The sequence below is a fragment of the Podarcis raffonei genome, chromosome 1 (genome assembly GCF_027172205.1).
Source record: "Podarcis raffonei isolate rPodRaf1 chromosome 1, rPodRaf1.pri, whole genome shotgun sequence".
Classification (NCBI taxonomy): domain Eukaryota; kingdom Metazoa; phylum Chordata; class Lepidosauria; order Squamata; family Lacertidae; genus Podarcis; species Podarcis raffonei.
This window is the reverse complement of record NC_070602.1, coordinates 85,922,776-85,939,104: the sequence shown is the minus strand read 5'-3', so window position 1 is coordinate 85,939,104 and position 16,329 is coordinate 85,922,776. Positions and strand designations below refer to the sequence as shown.

At 42.9% G+C, this 16,329-nt stretch overlaps 1 protein-coding gene across 1 annotated transcript in view; it reads left to right on the top strand.

Moving 5' to 3' along the window:
• Nucleotides 1-16,329, top strand: part of PLCD4 (phospholipase C delta 4) — a 33,297-nt gene continuing 16,968 nt past the window's right edge. Inside the window, exons 1-3 of the mRNA XM_053402047.1 lie at nt 1-191; nt 13,107-13,165; nt 14,377-14,535. Coding sequence (XP_053258022.1) covers nt 13,141-13,165; nt 14,377-14,535 — 184 coding nt within the window. The 5' untranslated portion in view covers nt 1-191; nt 13,107-13,140. The remainder of the gene's footprint in view (nt 192-13,106; nt 13,166-14,376; nt 14,536-16,329) is intronic.

The following is a 16,329-nucleotide window of genomic DNA, read 5'->3' as shown; positions in this document are numbered from 1 at the left end:
TTCCTTTTCCTTCGTGCAAGCTCAGCTGCTGCGTCAGTAGCAGTCCTGTGTGCCAACAGCATGAGGTGGTAAGGCAGAGTAGTCGGGGAACCCGGAGCAGGATCTGCCTCCGCCGCCGCCATGCCATTCCAAGACCTGGAGACACTTTGAAACAGGGCCCTTGTTCCAACCCAGGGATCTTCTGTCTACTGGTAAGAGAGCTGTATTGCAAGGACTTGGTGCAACTAGGGGAAATTGGGACATTTTGCTGCAGTGCTCACTGGAAACAGAGAGGCAGCGAGGGAAGGAGGAACATGCACTCAAAGACAAGCCACGAGTGTGTGCTATATTTTTAAAATGAGAAACAACGTTACTCTGGTGTGCACAGAAATGACACCATCTACCATGGACAGCTTCAAGCCTAATTCAGGATGCACAGGATTTTGTTGTGGTTACTTGGTGGCAAGGAAAAAGCACTCTGTGTGGGTTCAGAGGTATGGCTGTTTTCTCCCATTCCCTGGCTGAGGCACAGATAGTCCTGCAAATGGGTTCTGATAAATGAAAGCCTTGAGTGGAGTGAGTTATTGATCAGATGTGAGCTCACGAGCATGCATACAGATAGGTGTCACTCTTGATGTGAGCTCTAAAGCTCACCGAGGGCTCGCATGGAGATGAGAAATGTGTGCATGTTTACTTGGAGCATGTGTGGGTGATGCTCAGGCAGGATGTCGAGCATCTGTGCTCAAACGTAGTAGTTAGAATTAACTTTCTTTCTTTCTTGGATTCTTGACTGTTGAAGGCAAAACTGAACAGAACAAAGCCAAAGCTATTTTGCATCAGGCAGTGGTGGGTTGTTTATTACAAGAAAATCCCAGACATCTGGGTACCAGGACATGAAACAGGGTGAAGCACTGAAGCAAGCCGCAAGGGGACAGAGCAAATTAAATTAATTGCTGATCACGGCACTTGACAGCCACAAGGCGCATACAGCAGCAAAGCCTTTGAGAAGGCATTTGCCGCCTCAACTCTGCTTTTGTTCCGATGTGCATTTTTGATTCTGGGGGTTCATGCATGCATTTGTATGGCGTTCCACTAAATTCAGAAATGAGCCTGAGTCCCCATCCCTGGAAAGCTGCCTTGGAAAGGGCAAATGTTTCAGGGGAGAGATTAAATCCCTGAGAGTTTTATAAAGGAAAGCTGGCATTTTTAAAATGCTGCAGTTTGTTCTGCTGGCTACCGCTTAAGGGTCAGTAAATCTTCCTCCTGGCTTTTGTCATATCTGTGAATAATAAATAAAAGCAGGACGGAATTAGGATGGGGAAATATAATGAGTCTGAGGGATGGGTGCTGTGAGAAATGAAATGAGAATGGCTAGATTTTCCTGAAGAAGAAAAATGTGAGGAGATAAGAAGAAGGAGCTTGAAAAAGCTTTAAAAAGAGGCAAGAAAATACTTTGGGAAAGAAGGGTGGGGTGTGGAGACCAATGAGGCCAAGGGTACTTTTGTTTTCTTTTAATGTACAAAGTGCTTTACAGTCTTTCAGATTTCAAGATGACTTTTTCTATGCTTATTCAGAAGTAAGCCTCATTGATTTAAGTAGGATCTACTTCCTAGTAAGTCTGCATCCTAGCAGCAACTCTGAGAGATAGGGTCATTGTCCGTCCCCCCCCCCCATTTTAAGGACACAGAACTAAGATTGTGTAATGACATGCCAATGAGTTGTCAAGAGGTGGGATCTGAACCCTGATCCAAAAGCAGATTTTTTTTTGCATCTGTTTAGAAACAGAGATTTATGGTCAGAGTGACTGCTGAGCAGCAGAATAAGCTTGTAAGAAACACCAAAACGCCCCTGAGCACTTTTCCATCTCTTTCTGTCTCTGGTACTAAAAGTTCTTGTTTTGGGTGTACCGGAGTTCCACTATGGATCAGGCACAGCTATAGCTGTTAAGGCAAAGGAGATCTTGCAAAACTGGGCATGCGGTTATTGCAAAGCTGTTCTATTAGGCAAGCCCCTAGATCCCCTCTTGCAAAGAGCCTCCAGGTGACACGTATTCGTCTATCCCGCAAGCTGTTCTTCATTTATACTCCTATTGGCATACACATAACATTGAAATGTTGGTTGTTGCTTTTAAATGACAATATTACTATGCATTCACCCAATGTCCACCTTTGCTTCCTGCTAGTGTCACTTGAAACCAACTAAAACATCACAAAAAACAACAGCAACAATCTTGCTGTACCTGAAAAGCTAGTCAGTTTATTGTGACTTAAGCAAATGTGTTGTATCTAGTCCACAAGTGCTTCTGTCAGAATAAATGCATTAGTCTTTCAGATGCTACAAGACTGTTGCTTTTGCTGCATCAAACTATTAATCCTCAGATGGATCCCTTGAAAATATACAATCCTGACAGACTCTGCCTTTGGAAGCTGTTAACAAAATAACTAGCAGGCCTTGGGGTTCATCACAAGTCTTCATCAGATAGGACGTTAAGCAAAACAGCAAAAAGGCAGAAGATAGGAGATGTTGGGGCCGGCGCTACCATTAGGTAGAGTGAGGCTGCCATTTCAGATGGCAAAAGCTGGTGTGCAGTGAGGTGCTGGAGGACTGGTCTATCTGTGCACCCTTTAGGCAAGCCTGATGCCCTTAGATGCCGTGGAGGACCAGTGCTGACATGAGATTCAACTCCCAGTCTGGTCAGCTTCTGTAAATGGAATGGATGAGGCTGCCATCTCACCCTTTGCCTCAGGCAGTGGAATGTCTTGACCCAGCCCTGGGAGAAGCTGTTCTCTCTCCATAAAAAGATCAAGAAGCACAGCCTGCTTTTTTGCATTATACTGAGGCAGTAGTACGTGCTGTTGATATGCCTGTGTGTCTAGGCACCCTGGGCCTCCTGCTTTCACAATCCATGCAGCCCAGCATGTGAAATCAAATGATGAGCCCCCCTTCCTTTCTTGTGTATGCAAAGGGGAGGAGGTGTGTTGCTCGCTCCTGCAGGATTGAGACAGGAGATTGCATTACTGTGCCAGACCTCAGAGGAATTAAATATAAGCCCTGGAGTTCAATCCAGGATAAGTTGCTTTCAGCTTCTGGGAAAGCCTGAAGCAAGGCACATTTGAGACAAGGCAAACTTGGTGTCCCAAAGTGACTCCTGCAAGGCAGCTCAATTTGTTTTGGGACTCTGTATTTAATAATTTTGTTGTCTCTTTCATCACAAAAAATAGATAATTCCTTCCTTCTCACCCCTCTCTTGCCTGGCATGTACAGATAATTGTACTATTTCACTGCAGTACACCTTACTGCCCTCTCAAACCACTCTGGGGAAATGTCAAAATGGCTTGCCACATTTTGACGTGGCTCACCACATTTGACATCTAAAAGTGCCCTTCAGCTATGAGGTCCAAAGTTATTGTGCAATTTCAGCACAGTAAAGGGTCACTGGATTCTGTTTCTAACAGTCAATCCTTCTTACCAGGGAACTCTGGGAATTGTTGCTCTGTGAGTGGAATAAATGTCTCCTAACTGCTCTCAGCATCCTTAATAAACTACAGCTCCCAAGGTTCTTTGGGGGAAGCTGTGACTGTTTAAAGTGGTATCATAGTACTTCATATGTATGGTGTGACTGTGACCTAGGTGAAGCTTGGATCAGGTCCAGCGTGGGTTTCCTTATGTTTTAAACAAGAGAATGATAACCTGTTGAAGATGATGAACCTTATAGTCCAGTAGTAGGGAATCTCTAGTCTATGGTTCTAAGTTGGCCCAGCACAAGTCCCAATTTGGTCCACAAAGCTGTTTTCCCCAAACCACAATCACCTGCTCCATACCTGATGTCGTGTGTGATGTTGTCATAAGGATGTGGCTACAAAGGAACAGTTGGGGAGTTTAAAGTGAGCTCCTAATTCTTCCTTTGCAGGTGTGGCTCGTAGACCGGCTGGGATCAGTGTCACAAACAAAGTCAGTATACTCCAACAACATCCTCGGGGCCACAGGTTACTCATTCCTGTTCTAGATACTTGCACATTTATTACACCCCATGCTATTTTTCTAGAAAAACAGGTACCGGAACTCACCATTAACATGTCCCTTGTACTCTTATAACAGCAATGGAGCCCACCTGAGAGGTGCCAGCAAGTTCCAGCTGAAAAAAAGCACTGATTACAGCTACTTATATGACCGTATCAGCCTAACAATTCCCTGCACTCCATTCATTATGTATTGCTGCAGACTCTATGCTAGCTGTTAAATCTTGTATTTGTTTATTCCACAATAGCTGCTATTTTTGTCCTGCAATAAATTCTGAAGCAGAGCATGTTAGTATACTGATCACCCCCTTAGGAATGTTTAATAGTTTGCTCTTACAATGGTTGCGTTGATTACACTGTAATCGCTGCAAAATGGCCACTATAATAATACTTAGACACATTCAGAAACATATTTGAGCTTTGGTTATTGGGGGAGAGAGGAAATGGAAGCATTTTCCTGTTTATGCCCATGTACATGCACGAGAACTGGTGTGGGGAACCTTTGGCCCTCCAATTGTTTCTGAAATACATTTCCCACCATCCCTGGCCATTAGCCATGCTTGCTAGGGCAGATGGAAGTCCTAGATCAGCAACAATTGGAGAGCCAAAGGTCCCCCCCCAACCTTCACTAGAGATCAGCTCCCCTGCTTCCCATTTGATTTGCAGAGAACAGGGAGAGGGAGGCAAGATCACTCTAGTGCCTATGGGTACAAACTAACAACATCTAAGAAGTATCTCCAACATCTCCCCAAATGTAAAGTTAGACAAAATAGTCTCACTGTTGTACCAGGAACAGGTACCAGATAACAGGGAGCATTCCTGGCAAGCTGACCTAACCCAAGGCATTTTGCTGCCTGAGGCAAGAACAAGGTACAGTGGTACCTCAGGTTACATACGCTTCAGGTTACAGACTCTGCTAACCCAGAAATAGTACCTCGGGTTAAGAACTTTGCTTCAGGATGAGAACAGAAATTGCGTGGCGGCGGCAGCAGGAGACCCTATTAGCTAAAGTGGTACCTCAGGTTAAGAACAGTTTCAGGTTAAGAACAGACATCCAGAACGAATAAAGTTCTTAACCCGAGGTACCACTGTAGCACCTGCTGTTTCATGTACAGAAGCTGATGAGAGTGGCATTTGAATCTCAGTTCAACACCAGCAATGGGGCACCACACTAGGAAGCCTCCTTAGTGCCTTTCACTGAATCAGACCATTGTTTCATCTAACTCAGTATTGTCTACACTGACAAAAATGTACACGTGCCAGATCCCTGACCAGGGTAAAAAACTGAAACCTTACTTACATAAAGCTGTCTTGTTCAGAAATCACACTATGTTGGCCTCAGGGCAAAAGCTGGGATTCACCATCTTTTCAGCGTTAATCTCTTTGGACTTCTTCCATCTTCACAAAGGTTTTCATCCCCCACTAGCTATTTTGGATCCTTTTCACAGCACTATGCCCTAAGGCCCGCTACTGTGTGTGTGTCAGCTTCTGTCTCACAGCAAAGCAGCCCATTCCTGATAGCAAGAGTCAGTGTGCAAGAGAACATACTTGGGGAAAACCCACATGCAAATGGCACAGAGAAGCCTTAGGCAACATAACCACATGCTTAGTAACATGAATGATGCATCAATAAACTGCACAAGGGGGGTGATTAGATTGAGAAGAGCTAGAGAGAGAGCTCAGGATTTTGAAAAGGGACTGAATGGTGCAAAACTAAGAGCATCAGAACTTCCAAGAACCAGACTTGGACATGTAATTGGTGAGCTTGCTGCTAATGCATGAAAAAGCTGAGTCAACTGTTTAGTCCGATTCCCTCCGTCTTGCCTAGGCAAGGCGGACTGCTTTGCCTGGATCGCCTTCGTGATGTGGAATGCCGCTAGGCTGATGAGATGCAAAAGGAGCACAGGGCTCCTGTACCTTCACGCATTGCATTTTAGAAGGAATTTTTGGCAAGTGCAGTCCTCCTTGCTCATGCAGCACTGTGAAATGATAGTAAAATCCATTTATCCAAACAACTGTTAAAGGCACGGGAGCCCTATTACTCCAGTAAACACAGTAGCAGTGGGTCTGGTGGTGGATCTTAATAACCATACATTTTTATATATGGCTGATATTTAGAGAGAGTTTATTCATTCATTTCATAAAATATATACACTGCTTGATTGTAAAAACAAACAAACAAACAAACAAACAAACAAACCTCAAAGCAGTTTACAAAGCAAATAAAACATTAAAATTATCAATGAAAAGCATAAAACTATTTAAAACAAAATAAAAATAAAAACCAGTAATAATCTGAAAACAGATGAAAGCACACAGCAACATTCTACAGATCTGTTGTGGAGCGAGAGTGCCGTTATGCTTAAATCCCAAATGTCTTACAGGATTGTGGTGTGAGAGAGTTGCAAATGTAGCCACTTAAAAAACAACATGATAATGAAATGTAGCTTAAATGAATGTGTTTTTCATGGATTTAACACATTCATTTCACAATTAAACAAATACAAGTGTAAGCCTGAGAAACATTTGGTGGTGGAAGGAAGCACTCACTCACTTGCTGGATCAGATTTTTTGTTTTTAAGAGGGACAACAGATCCCTTTGATTTTTAAAAAGCCCATAGGATTTTCCTGAATATTCTTCCATCTCTAGCAACCTTGTTCCTTTACAAATGGTGTGGTGCGTGATGATAAGATGCAGGGTTTAAGCAACTAAAACATTTGTCCTTAGAAGCCTCTTAACAGTTGTTGTAATGACATTTACAGTAATGGCAAAGTCCATTGGTGATTGCAAGGTTAAATCCCCCCAGACCAGATGAATGTAAAGAACAAACGGTTATCAAATGGCTACTAGCCAAGAAGCTCAGCATATACATAGTCTTGCCAGGAGCATTACGGTTTTGGAATCCTCTCATGGCTATTATTCTGAGTACTGCAGATGAAATGTTTATCAGCTCTGGGCTGTAATAGAATTCCATTTTCATCAATCACTTCCAGATCACAGGCAACTGAGTTCCAGATCCTAGGAATATCCATTACTGATGACAGTGTGAAATAAACTGTGGTATAAACCTGGATTGTTACTGCATGTCCTCATCCACACATGTCTGTGATTACATGTGCGCAGCCGGAACACGTTTGGGTTTTTAGCTAGTTTGAGTCACAGCATGCCATGGGACAACTTATACAAGGGTGAGTTAGCAATAAACCTGATGTTGGATTTGAAGAATATGTGGTTTATTATAAAGAGAGGAGGATATTGACATAAATAGCATGGAGCAACTTGAATCTAGACACTGACAGCTTAGAGGAGAAAACTCTTAAAGGTTTGATCATCTAAGGAAGAACATTTATTGGGACAGAGGGAGGGGGGGAGAGGAAGGTATTTTGAGCTTTTGCTGAATCAAAGTTTGCTTGCCATGGATAGTAGGGTGCAAAGGCATTTTCCGATGCATAATTTGGGTGGAGGTTTCTATCCTTGAACACTGATGACTGACTATGCATATACCTGTAGACATCCCAGTATTCCAGGTACAGAGCTAGGCTTAACTTATTTCATTGACTCCAACAAGATTTGGTCAGGGCTAACCTTTGCTGCACAGGAGCCATTATTTCCAAATAAGGTAACTTGTATTCAACCCAATAGGTTTTTCAAGCAAGGCTATTTCTTCTGGAGGAAAACGACACCACAGTGTGACAATTTCCAGAGGTCACAATCGAAGAATGAATATAGCAAAAGTGGGACTCCTTTGCACTTTTATGCAGAGTGCTGAATCCTGGAACCCACCTTAGACACAGACTTATGCAGTGGCTTTGGAGGAAATACTTATTCCTCAGGATCTTCTGCACAATCGTTTTTATGCAGTATAAGATATGTGCTTCCGAAAATCTAGCACATAATCTACATATCTGCCATAAAGGTATTGCTTGTGTTGTGGTGTTACATTGTTTTTCTGAGCATCTGAAGTATGCTGCTTTGTGCCTGAGAAAATGCAGTGCATTTATTATTACATTTATACCTCTTCTCCAAGGAGCTCAATACGGTGTGTACATGGTTATCCCCCTCAAACCCTGATAGCATGTCTGATGCTATTGCTGCGTTGAATGTTGCTATGTGAGTGTTATGGACATCCCTGTGCCATTGTCTGTGATGTCATTTGCAACAGAACTCTCTCCCTTCCACCTGGATCTGTTCCGCTTTGTGTGCCTGTTCTTAAGTTTCATTTTATTTGTTTTCCAAAAGAGAGAGAGGGTGAACAATCTACTGTATGAGTCTTCTGCATGAGGCTACATCTAGCCAGATTTGTAAGAAAAGCTGAATAGTGGCACAGATATCCTGGTTCCTTAAAAGTATCACCCTGTCTGTTACGTGTTACCAATGGAAGCCTTAGAACAGTGTTAGTCTCTGCAGATGTTGATGCTGTTAGTTGTGGTGCTCTCTAGGTGTTGGGGACTACAATTTCTATAAGCCTCAGCCAGTCTGGCCGAAGGATAGAGATAGTGGGAATTGTGGTTCGATAACACCTGGAGGGGTATCACATTGGCTACCCTGGCTTAGCACATGGTGGGAAACCTTTTCCCTATCAAAGAGATGTGATTTTTAAAAAGGAGTGTGTGGAAATGGGTTCTGCGTATCAGATTTTAAACATTATTTCCTTCCTTCAAAGAGCTAAGAGGCAGTATACACTGCTCTCTCCCCCCCTCACCCCAAACCACATTTATTCTCATGGCAAGAAGAAGAGAGTTTGGATTTGATATCCCGCCTTTCACTCCCTTTAAGGAGTCTCAAAGCGGCTAACATTCTCCTTTCCCTTCCTCCCCCACAACAAACACTCTGTGAGGTGAGTGAGGCTGAGAGACTTCAAAGAAGTGTGACTGGCCCAAGGTCACCCAGCAGCTGCATGTGGAGGAGCGGAGACGCGAACCCGGTTCCCCAGATTACGAGACTACCGCTCTTAACCACTACACCACACTGGCTCTCGTGGTGTATTTCCTTCCTTCAAAGAGCTAAGAGGCAGTATACACTGCTCTCTCCCCCCCTCACCCCAAACCACATTTATTCTCATGGCAACCTTGTGAGCTTAGGCTAGGCTGAGAGACAGATTGACCCGAGGTCACCTGGTAAGCTTTGTGGCTGAGCACTGATTTCAACTCAGGTTTCCGCCACCTAAATCTGAGATTGTAACCACTATACCCCACCAGCTCTCATGGATAGGCTATTTAATTTTAATTTTTTTTTTTTTTAAGCACTGGTCCCAGTCAATAGGTGGGATGCTCTTTCAGATAATACCTCTTATTATCATTATCATTATTATCAAGTTCAAATTACTGGGGGAGGAGAGAACCAATAAATTTAAAATACTGTGGTACACTTTTGTACATGAAAAGTGTTATGTAAATTATTAAGAGTAATGATTACAAAGCACCTTGGACAAGGCATGGGAAAATAAGAAGAGAAACTAACATTAATTTAACCTACTTTTGTCAGCCAGTGTGCTCCTAGGGTGCTACTTGCAAATCCTGACATGGTCTATAATTTGTTGCTTGAGCTGTTTCAAGGTCAGCGTCAGCTCACAGCTGTCACATTGCACAAAGATCGCATGTTCACGGGCTTTCTTCAAGGTTCATATCCTTTTCTGTCCTTTCTCTCTGGATAGCCATCTCCTTGGGGAAGACAGATTGGCTTTGCAATGGGAAAGAATGAGCTTATGCATGGAGATGATGATTTCTCATGGCAAAGCATTGCACTTGCCTTTCGCCGTCATGCAGGGGAAAGGACTGCATGTTCTACAGACTTTTACCTCTTCCCAGAAGTCAGCTGCTTCGTTCCATTAAATGCACACCCATAATTTTGATACCCCAGTGCACCTTGTTTGCCTAAGAGCCCATTTTTGAGAGGATACAAAAAAACGCCTCCGAGGTACATTAGGAGGAGAAAGGTTCAGCATTTAAAGAGGGGTCACCACCAAGGGTCAAATTTATTTCCAGAGACGCAGTCCCCGCCCACTTCTCATCCTTTCTTGAAATGCCAATAATAAGCAAAAGCGGCATCAAGCTGGAATAAAGTATGAACATGGACTTCAAACGAAATTCTGCCAGGAAACTGCTGAATTACAATTTATCAGGCAATTAATTCAAGCCACGTGCGGCTTGAATCCAGATTGTAGGCTTGATTTTGTTTTGACATCACACTACATGGGTTCATTAGCTTATCAATGACAAAACATTAGTCTTACTACCAGTACTGCCCTGTTAATTGGACACTGTAACTATTTTGCTTTTAGGTAAACATTACTGCCTGTTCTTTTTGCATTTCAGTTCTGTCTGAACTCACTCCTGTACATCTCTTCTTCCCAGAGTACACTTGCTAATTCAGGATGATGATGATTATTATTTATTGAATTTATATACCGCCCTATACCTAGAGGTCTCAGGCCAGTTCCAGAGGTCACAGGGTGGTCTTACGTCTCAGAATTACCCTTCAGGCTTCTGACAAAAGCAGACTCTGGTGCACAAAAGCTAGTAAATGTGTTGGCCTTGAAGGAGCCACAAAACACTTTGCTGTTTGTGCTCTACCAAACTAACACAGCTAGTCTTTTTGATTCTGCAGTTCCTTGATTACCTTAATGAAAGATACTGCAGGAAGCCTGTTCCTCAGTCTAATTTAATGAAGTGGTACATTATTGGAATGATTGGACATGCACTTTGCCAAATTATATAGGAAAAGCAAATAACCAGAGCTTTCTGCCATGATTGAGATCCTTCCCAATTGCTCTCTGTTGTCTATTCAGCAGCTGAAGAATTTTATTTTCTTTCCACCCCCAACTCCAGGGTAAAGCATTTGGTTTTCCCAGTTCATTGTTTTGATGGAAAATTTGCTTTCATGTATTCCTTGGATCATCTCCTTCCCTACATCCCAGGCAACTGTTAAGATTGCTCAAATGTGTGCCCTCTCTAGACTCTATCGTTTGTTTGAAGTATCTTTCAGCTTCTCAAATGAACTCTTTACATATGCATAACTGGGTTTTTTTCCAGGCTGTTGTAGTGCTTGATGGCGGAAAGCACTTACCGTATTTTTCGCTCTATAACACGCACCAGACCATAACACGCACGTAGTTTTTAGAGGAGGAAAACAAGAAAAAAAATATTCGAAACGAAATAGTGGATATATGATTTTTGTGGTTCATGCTGTGGCCACAGACATGTGATCTGACAGTGAGTTTGGAGTAGCCCAATGCAAAAATCCTGAGGATCCATGTGGATCCATGCTTTGTAACCACGGAGGAGGAAAGGAAGGGGAACCATGGATCCTCTGCTCACGACTGCAGCAGATCCCCCCGCCACCCGCAGGCATTCGCTCCATAACACGCACAGACATTTCCCCTTACTTTCTAGGAGGAAAAAAGTGAGTGTTATGGTGCAAAAAATACGGTACTTCAATGGCCCTTGATGGCTGGTGACTACTTCCATCTACAGGGATTTGGGTTATGTTTTGCTCTGTAGGGCCTGAAAAAAAAACAATTTTTAAGCTTTGTATTTAGCAAGAGAAAAAGGATTTTGCCACTGGCTGTTATGGAGTAATTTTGGGCAGATGCTGTTGCTTTGGTGGACTGGTGCTGTTTTGGGAATTAGTATTCCTTGCATGTTTGCCAATTGTCCTGCTGTACTTTTAAATTAGCATTTTGGTTTTTTGTGCCTCCAGTTATTCACTCCTCACAAGGAAACAGACCCCATGAAAGACTGTCCTGGAACATTCTGTTGCTTGGGGGACTAAGAAGTGCATTTTTTGAGACAGAGACAGAGACAGAGACAGAGGAAAGAAAGAAAGAAAGAAAGAAAGAAAGAAAGAAAGAAAGAAAGAAGAGTTATGGCATGAGTTTTCATGGATGCATGTGATGGAAGTAGACTGTGGTCCACAAGAGCTTATGTCATTATAAATGTGTTACTTTTTAAGCTGCCGCAAGACTCTTATTTTGCTGCCCTCAGACTAGCATAGCCACCTGTTTGGAATTTGCAAAAAAGAAAGCCTTTGTAAAAAGGATAGCATTCTCCTTCTCTAAATTGCTTTGGAGTTTGAAAGGGATTAAATAGGTAAATGTGCTGCCCATTTTTAAAACTACAGATGTTAAAACAGGCCATTCATCTAGTGGCCAGTGGCCAGTAAAAATCTCTTTCTGATAGGGTTGGGAAGGTTTTCTGCATTGAAAGAGAGCTGGTCTTGTTTCCAGCTGAGATCCAGACAGAAGGTGCCCTAGTGGAGCAAACCCCCCCCCCCAAAAAAAGCTAATTGCTGTGGTTGAGGGCTATTTTAATTAAAATTGTAGCTGTGGAGGAAAAGGTTAAACCTTCTCTCTTTGTGTGCTGCAGTCCTAATAAAAACTTGGTGGATGGAGGGGAAGTTCCTGTTTGTGGGCTTCCAATATAGGCATCTGATTGGTCACTGGTGGTGCTTTGGCCTGTCACTCTCTCTCCCTCTCCCAGTATTTTGAAACCAGGCACTTTTTGTATTAATGGGTTAGCAAAGTAAAGAAACCTTTGATCACTGACCCAGTTAGAACAAGTCTTAGTCGACAAACCTAAGAAATCATTATCCCAGACTTTTTTGTATTACATTGAGCATTAAGACGGATCAACCAGGATGTACCATGAAATTTAATGGAAATTTTCTAAAAGATACATCATTGCAAGTATGAAAACATATGTGGAACCACACAGATAAGTACACAGCGGCTCCATGTCTGAGAGAAAACTGCATCAAAATGAGGGTGCTTATTCTGATATTTTCCTGAAGTGCTATGAAGAGAGAACATATATTTTTATCACTGCTAATGGTAATGCTAAGAGGTTGTGGAAATAAATCCTAGCAGCAGCAACAAATAACCCCCCTTTTTTTTACCAGATATAATTTCTTGACCTTAAGATATTTTTGTGACTTCTGTCAAAGGACTGATAAGGCGATTAAGGATAAAAAGGCACTTCTGTATGATTGTGGGACTAGAATTGCTTATGCAAAACATCAGAAAATAAATCAGATACTGAGTCTTCAGAAAGTACTAGGTCAAATTACGGGATATGGCAATTCTGAAACCAATTGACCCTCTTGTGTTCTAGGTGATTGTTGTGCCAACCCACGGGAAGAAGAACCATGACTTCAGTTCTCTACAGTGTCCGTGAGTATTCTCCTGAGTCTCCAGGGAACCTCTAGATTGCTACTTCCAGGTTTTGGGTGGCCTTCGGCAAGATGCCATCCACAGATCTTCCCCCAGTGACAGCCCTTGAAGCCATCAGTGGTGCTTGCTCACTTGCTCATCCTCTCCCTGTGGGAATGTTAAGGAAGGTAGGAGAGAATATATTGTTTTGATATTATCCCTCCTCACTCACGCTAGTGAGTAAACAGCAGAGCAACATTCCTTTTGCAACTTATCAGAAGTAAGTTGATGATTCATTAGAATCCTTTAATTAAGCAATCCAGTCTGGATTGTTCCTGGTAAGTTTCCCCTTTATTTCCCTCTTAAAATAATAATAACACAACAGAGTCTTCATTAAAAGTAAGAATAAAATTTTACTCACATTCAGTTCACGGTAGTAATCTGAAGGCAGGCTTTATCCTGTGGTTACAGTGAAAAGACGTCTGAGCTACATCTTAGACTTTCTGCTTGTGGGCTCCATCCTATGTGGGTTGAGCCATGTGCTGGCTAAGAGCCAGCAAGAGTAAGAAGGTAAGAGTGAGATGGTTGCATGACCAGCCCTTTTATCTGGTCAGCTAGGGTCACTCACGCCCATCTACCTGGTCACACACAGGGGGGGGGGAAGCTCCAGAGCAGGTATGACAGGAAGTTCTCCCTGTCTGGAGCCACATCCCTCTGTGTGTCCATTCTAGACAAAAGGAAAATGTTGTACTTGACTGCTCTAGTAATAATACATCCCACACAGCCTCCAGGTCCAAGGGAGAAATATAGGGGACCTGGCAAGTTGTGACTACTGCTGCTGGAAGCAAAAAGGAGATCTGAATGTAGAATCAATATGTTTGCCCTACAGCAGCATTTCCCAACCTGGTGCCTTCTAGATCTTGTTGGACTCCATCTCCAATGGACAGGGATGATGGGAATTGTAGTCCAACAACAACCAAAGGGAACCAGGTTGGGGTAGGCTGCTTAGAAGGATGCTATGGAATGGCTGTTTCATTCAGAGCATAATGTTTCCTCCAGAAGCTGGGTCTTTCTATCTTGAATTTGGCATCCCATCTCTATAGGGTCAGTTTCTGTTCCTTATCTGTATGCTTAAACACAAACAAATATTCCTTGTGTTCCCCATCCTGGGTGGGCAGTGGCCCTCACTCACTCTCTGATGTGAAATGCAGTCCCCTCAATCTCCTGCTCAGGCCTTCAGCTGGATGAGAACCTGGAGCAGATGCAACAGGGGACAATGATGCGCAAGGTGAAGTCCAAGAACTGGAAGAAACCCCGGTACTTCATGCTGCAGGATGACTGCATGACTGTCTGGTACAAATCCAAGATGTCTGGCAAAGCCAAGTCTGCCTGTGAGTTCCACTCCCTGCTCTGAATGGTGGTTAGCAAGGCTGGTTTCCATGTCACCTTGTCTTTGAGTTTGCACTTTCAGGCAAGCATATAGCATAATGTGGGGATCCTTTCATAAGGGTTGGAGCATGTCCAGATTGCAGAAGCCCCCACATGAAACTGTTTAATGACAGTCTGGCAACACCAGTCATTGGAAGAGATCAGAATGCAAAAATCACACAATTCCAAGCCAAAAGACTACTTAGCTTGATTTTTAAAAAGTGCTGAGCTGCAGCAGTACAGGAGTACTGCTAGGTATTTAAGAGATTCAGGGAACAGGCCCATAACATAAATGCTAATTTAGATGCAAATTTAGATTGAATTTCAGACTGGGGTGTAAAAACTCTGACTCTTGATGTCATGGGGTGCCAACAGGATGTTCTGGGAACAATACAATTGGATCTGACCCTCAGGCCCACCTTCAATCTCTTGGCAAGAACTGCTCGTCCTGATCCACCAGCCGAAAGAAAAGCTTGTGGGAGTGGTTGGTTGCAGGGATACCAAAGAAGGATGTCAAAAAATGCCAGAGTGATCAGTTCTAGTGCTTTATTAAAAGAAGGTGTAGACTTACAGCAAATCAGCCTGCCAGGTCTCCCAGCCTTTACAGATGCAGAATGGACACTGCAGCAAGGCGATGGCTTGTCCGCACCCAAGCAAACATGTAGACATCCTTTATAATAATAATAATATAATAATAATTTATTATTTATACCCCGCCCATCTGGCTGAGTTTCCCCAGCCACTCTGGGCGGCTCCCAATCAGTGTTAAAAACAGTACAGCGTTACATATTAAAAACTTCCCTGAACAGGGCTGCCTTAAGATGTACAAAACAACATACATCAGTTTACTCAGAAGCTCCCATCACACCTGGCCAGTGAGGCCATGGGTGGCAGCTATCCAAGGCTTCTCCCCTCTCAGGGGCTAGAGCCCAGCGTCCCAAGGTTCACATATAAGCATAGCATCGACGCAAGCCACTTAGTATACATCAAAGCAAGTGGATGTAAACACACTTGAGCTCATTCTTGCAACAACTACCAATTAGTTTAGGGTTATCTCAACTACCAAGATGGTGTTTGCATGCTTTCCAGAACATTTTACCTTTGGTTCAACATACGGCTTCTTATATACTTATTATAACTGCAAGTAATGTCTGACATCTAATATGACTTCTCTTTCTTTCGTGTGCGTGCGCACACACACACACACACACACACACACACAAGCACACACACTTCTTCTCCATCCAGCTGTTGCCAATACTTACTTGCAAGTCCCTGTCATCATCTGATATCCAGCAACAGATCATCACAATGTGTACTACAAAGGGAAATGTTTGTGTGCATCTGCATATGTGCATGTTCTGTTCTGAATGTCTTGCAAGGGGCATTTTAGATGTGCCTATCTAAAAACTAAAAGAGCATTGGGCATGGTGTATTGAGCCTGACTTTCATATATGGTGACACTTGAAGTGGGACTGATCCTGTCACAAAGCTAAGTGAGGTGATGACCTCAGGCAGCAGGTATTGGACATCAAATTGCCAGCTAATTTAATTGAAGTTTTTATGCATGTGGTGCAATTTAGATTTTCCACCTTGGTCACTAAAATATGTTTGGCTGGAAGAGAATATACTATATTTGGATTAATCTTGAGTGCCGGAAGTTGTGCATCTTCCCTCTGTTTGTTGCATAATCTGTTCTAGTACTGGATGTTTTCATTCTGTCATCCACAGAGATGTTTAATTTTCTCTTGGAGATT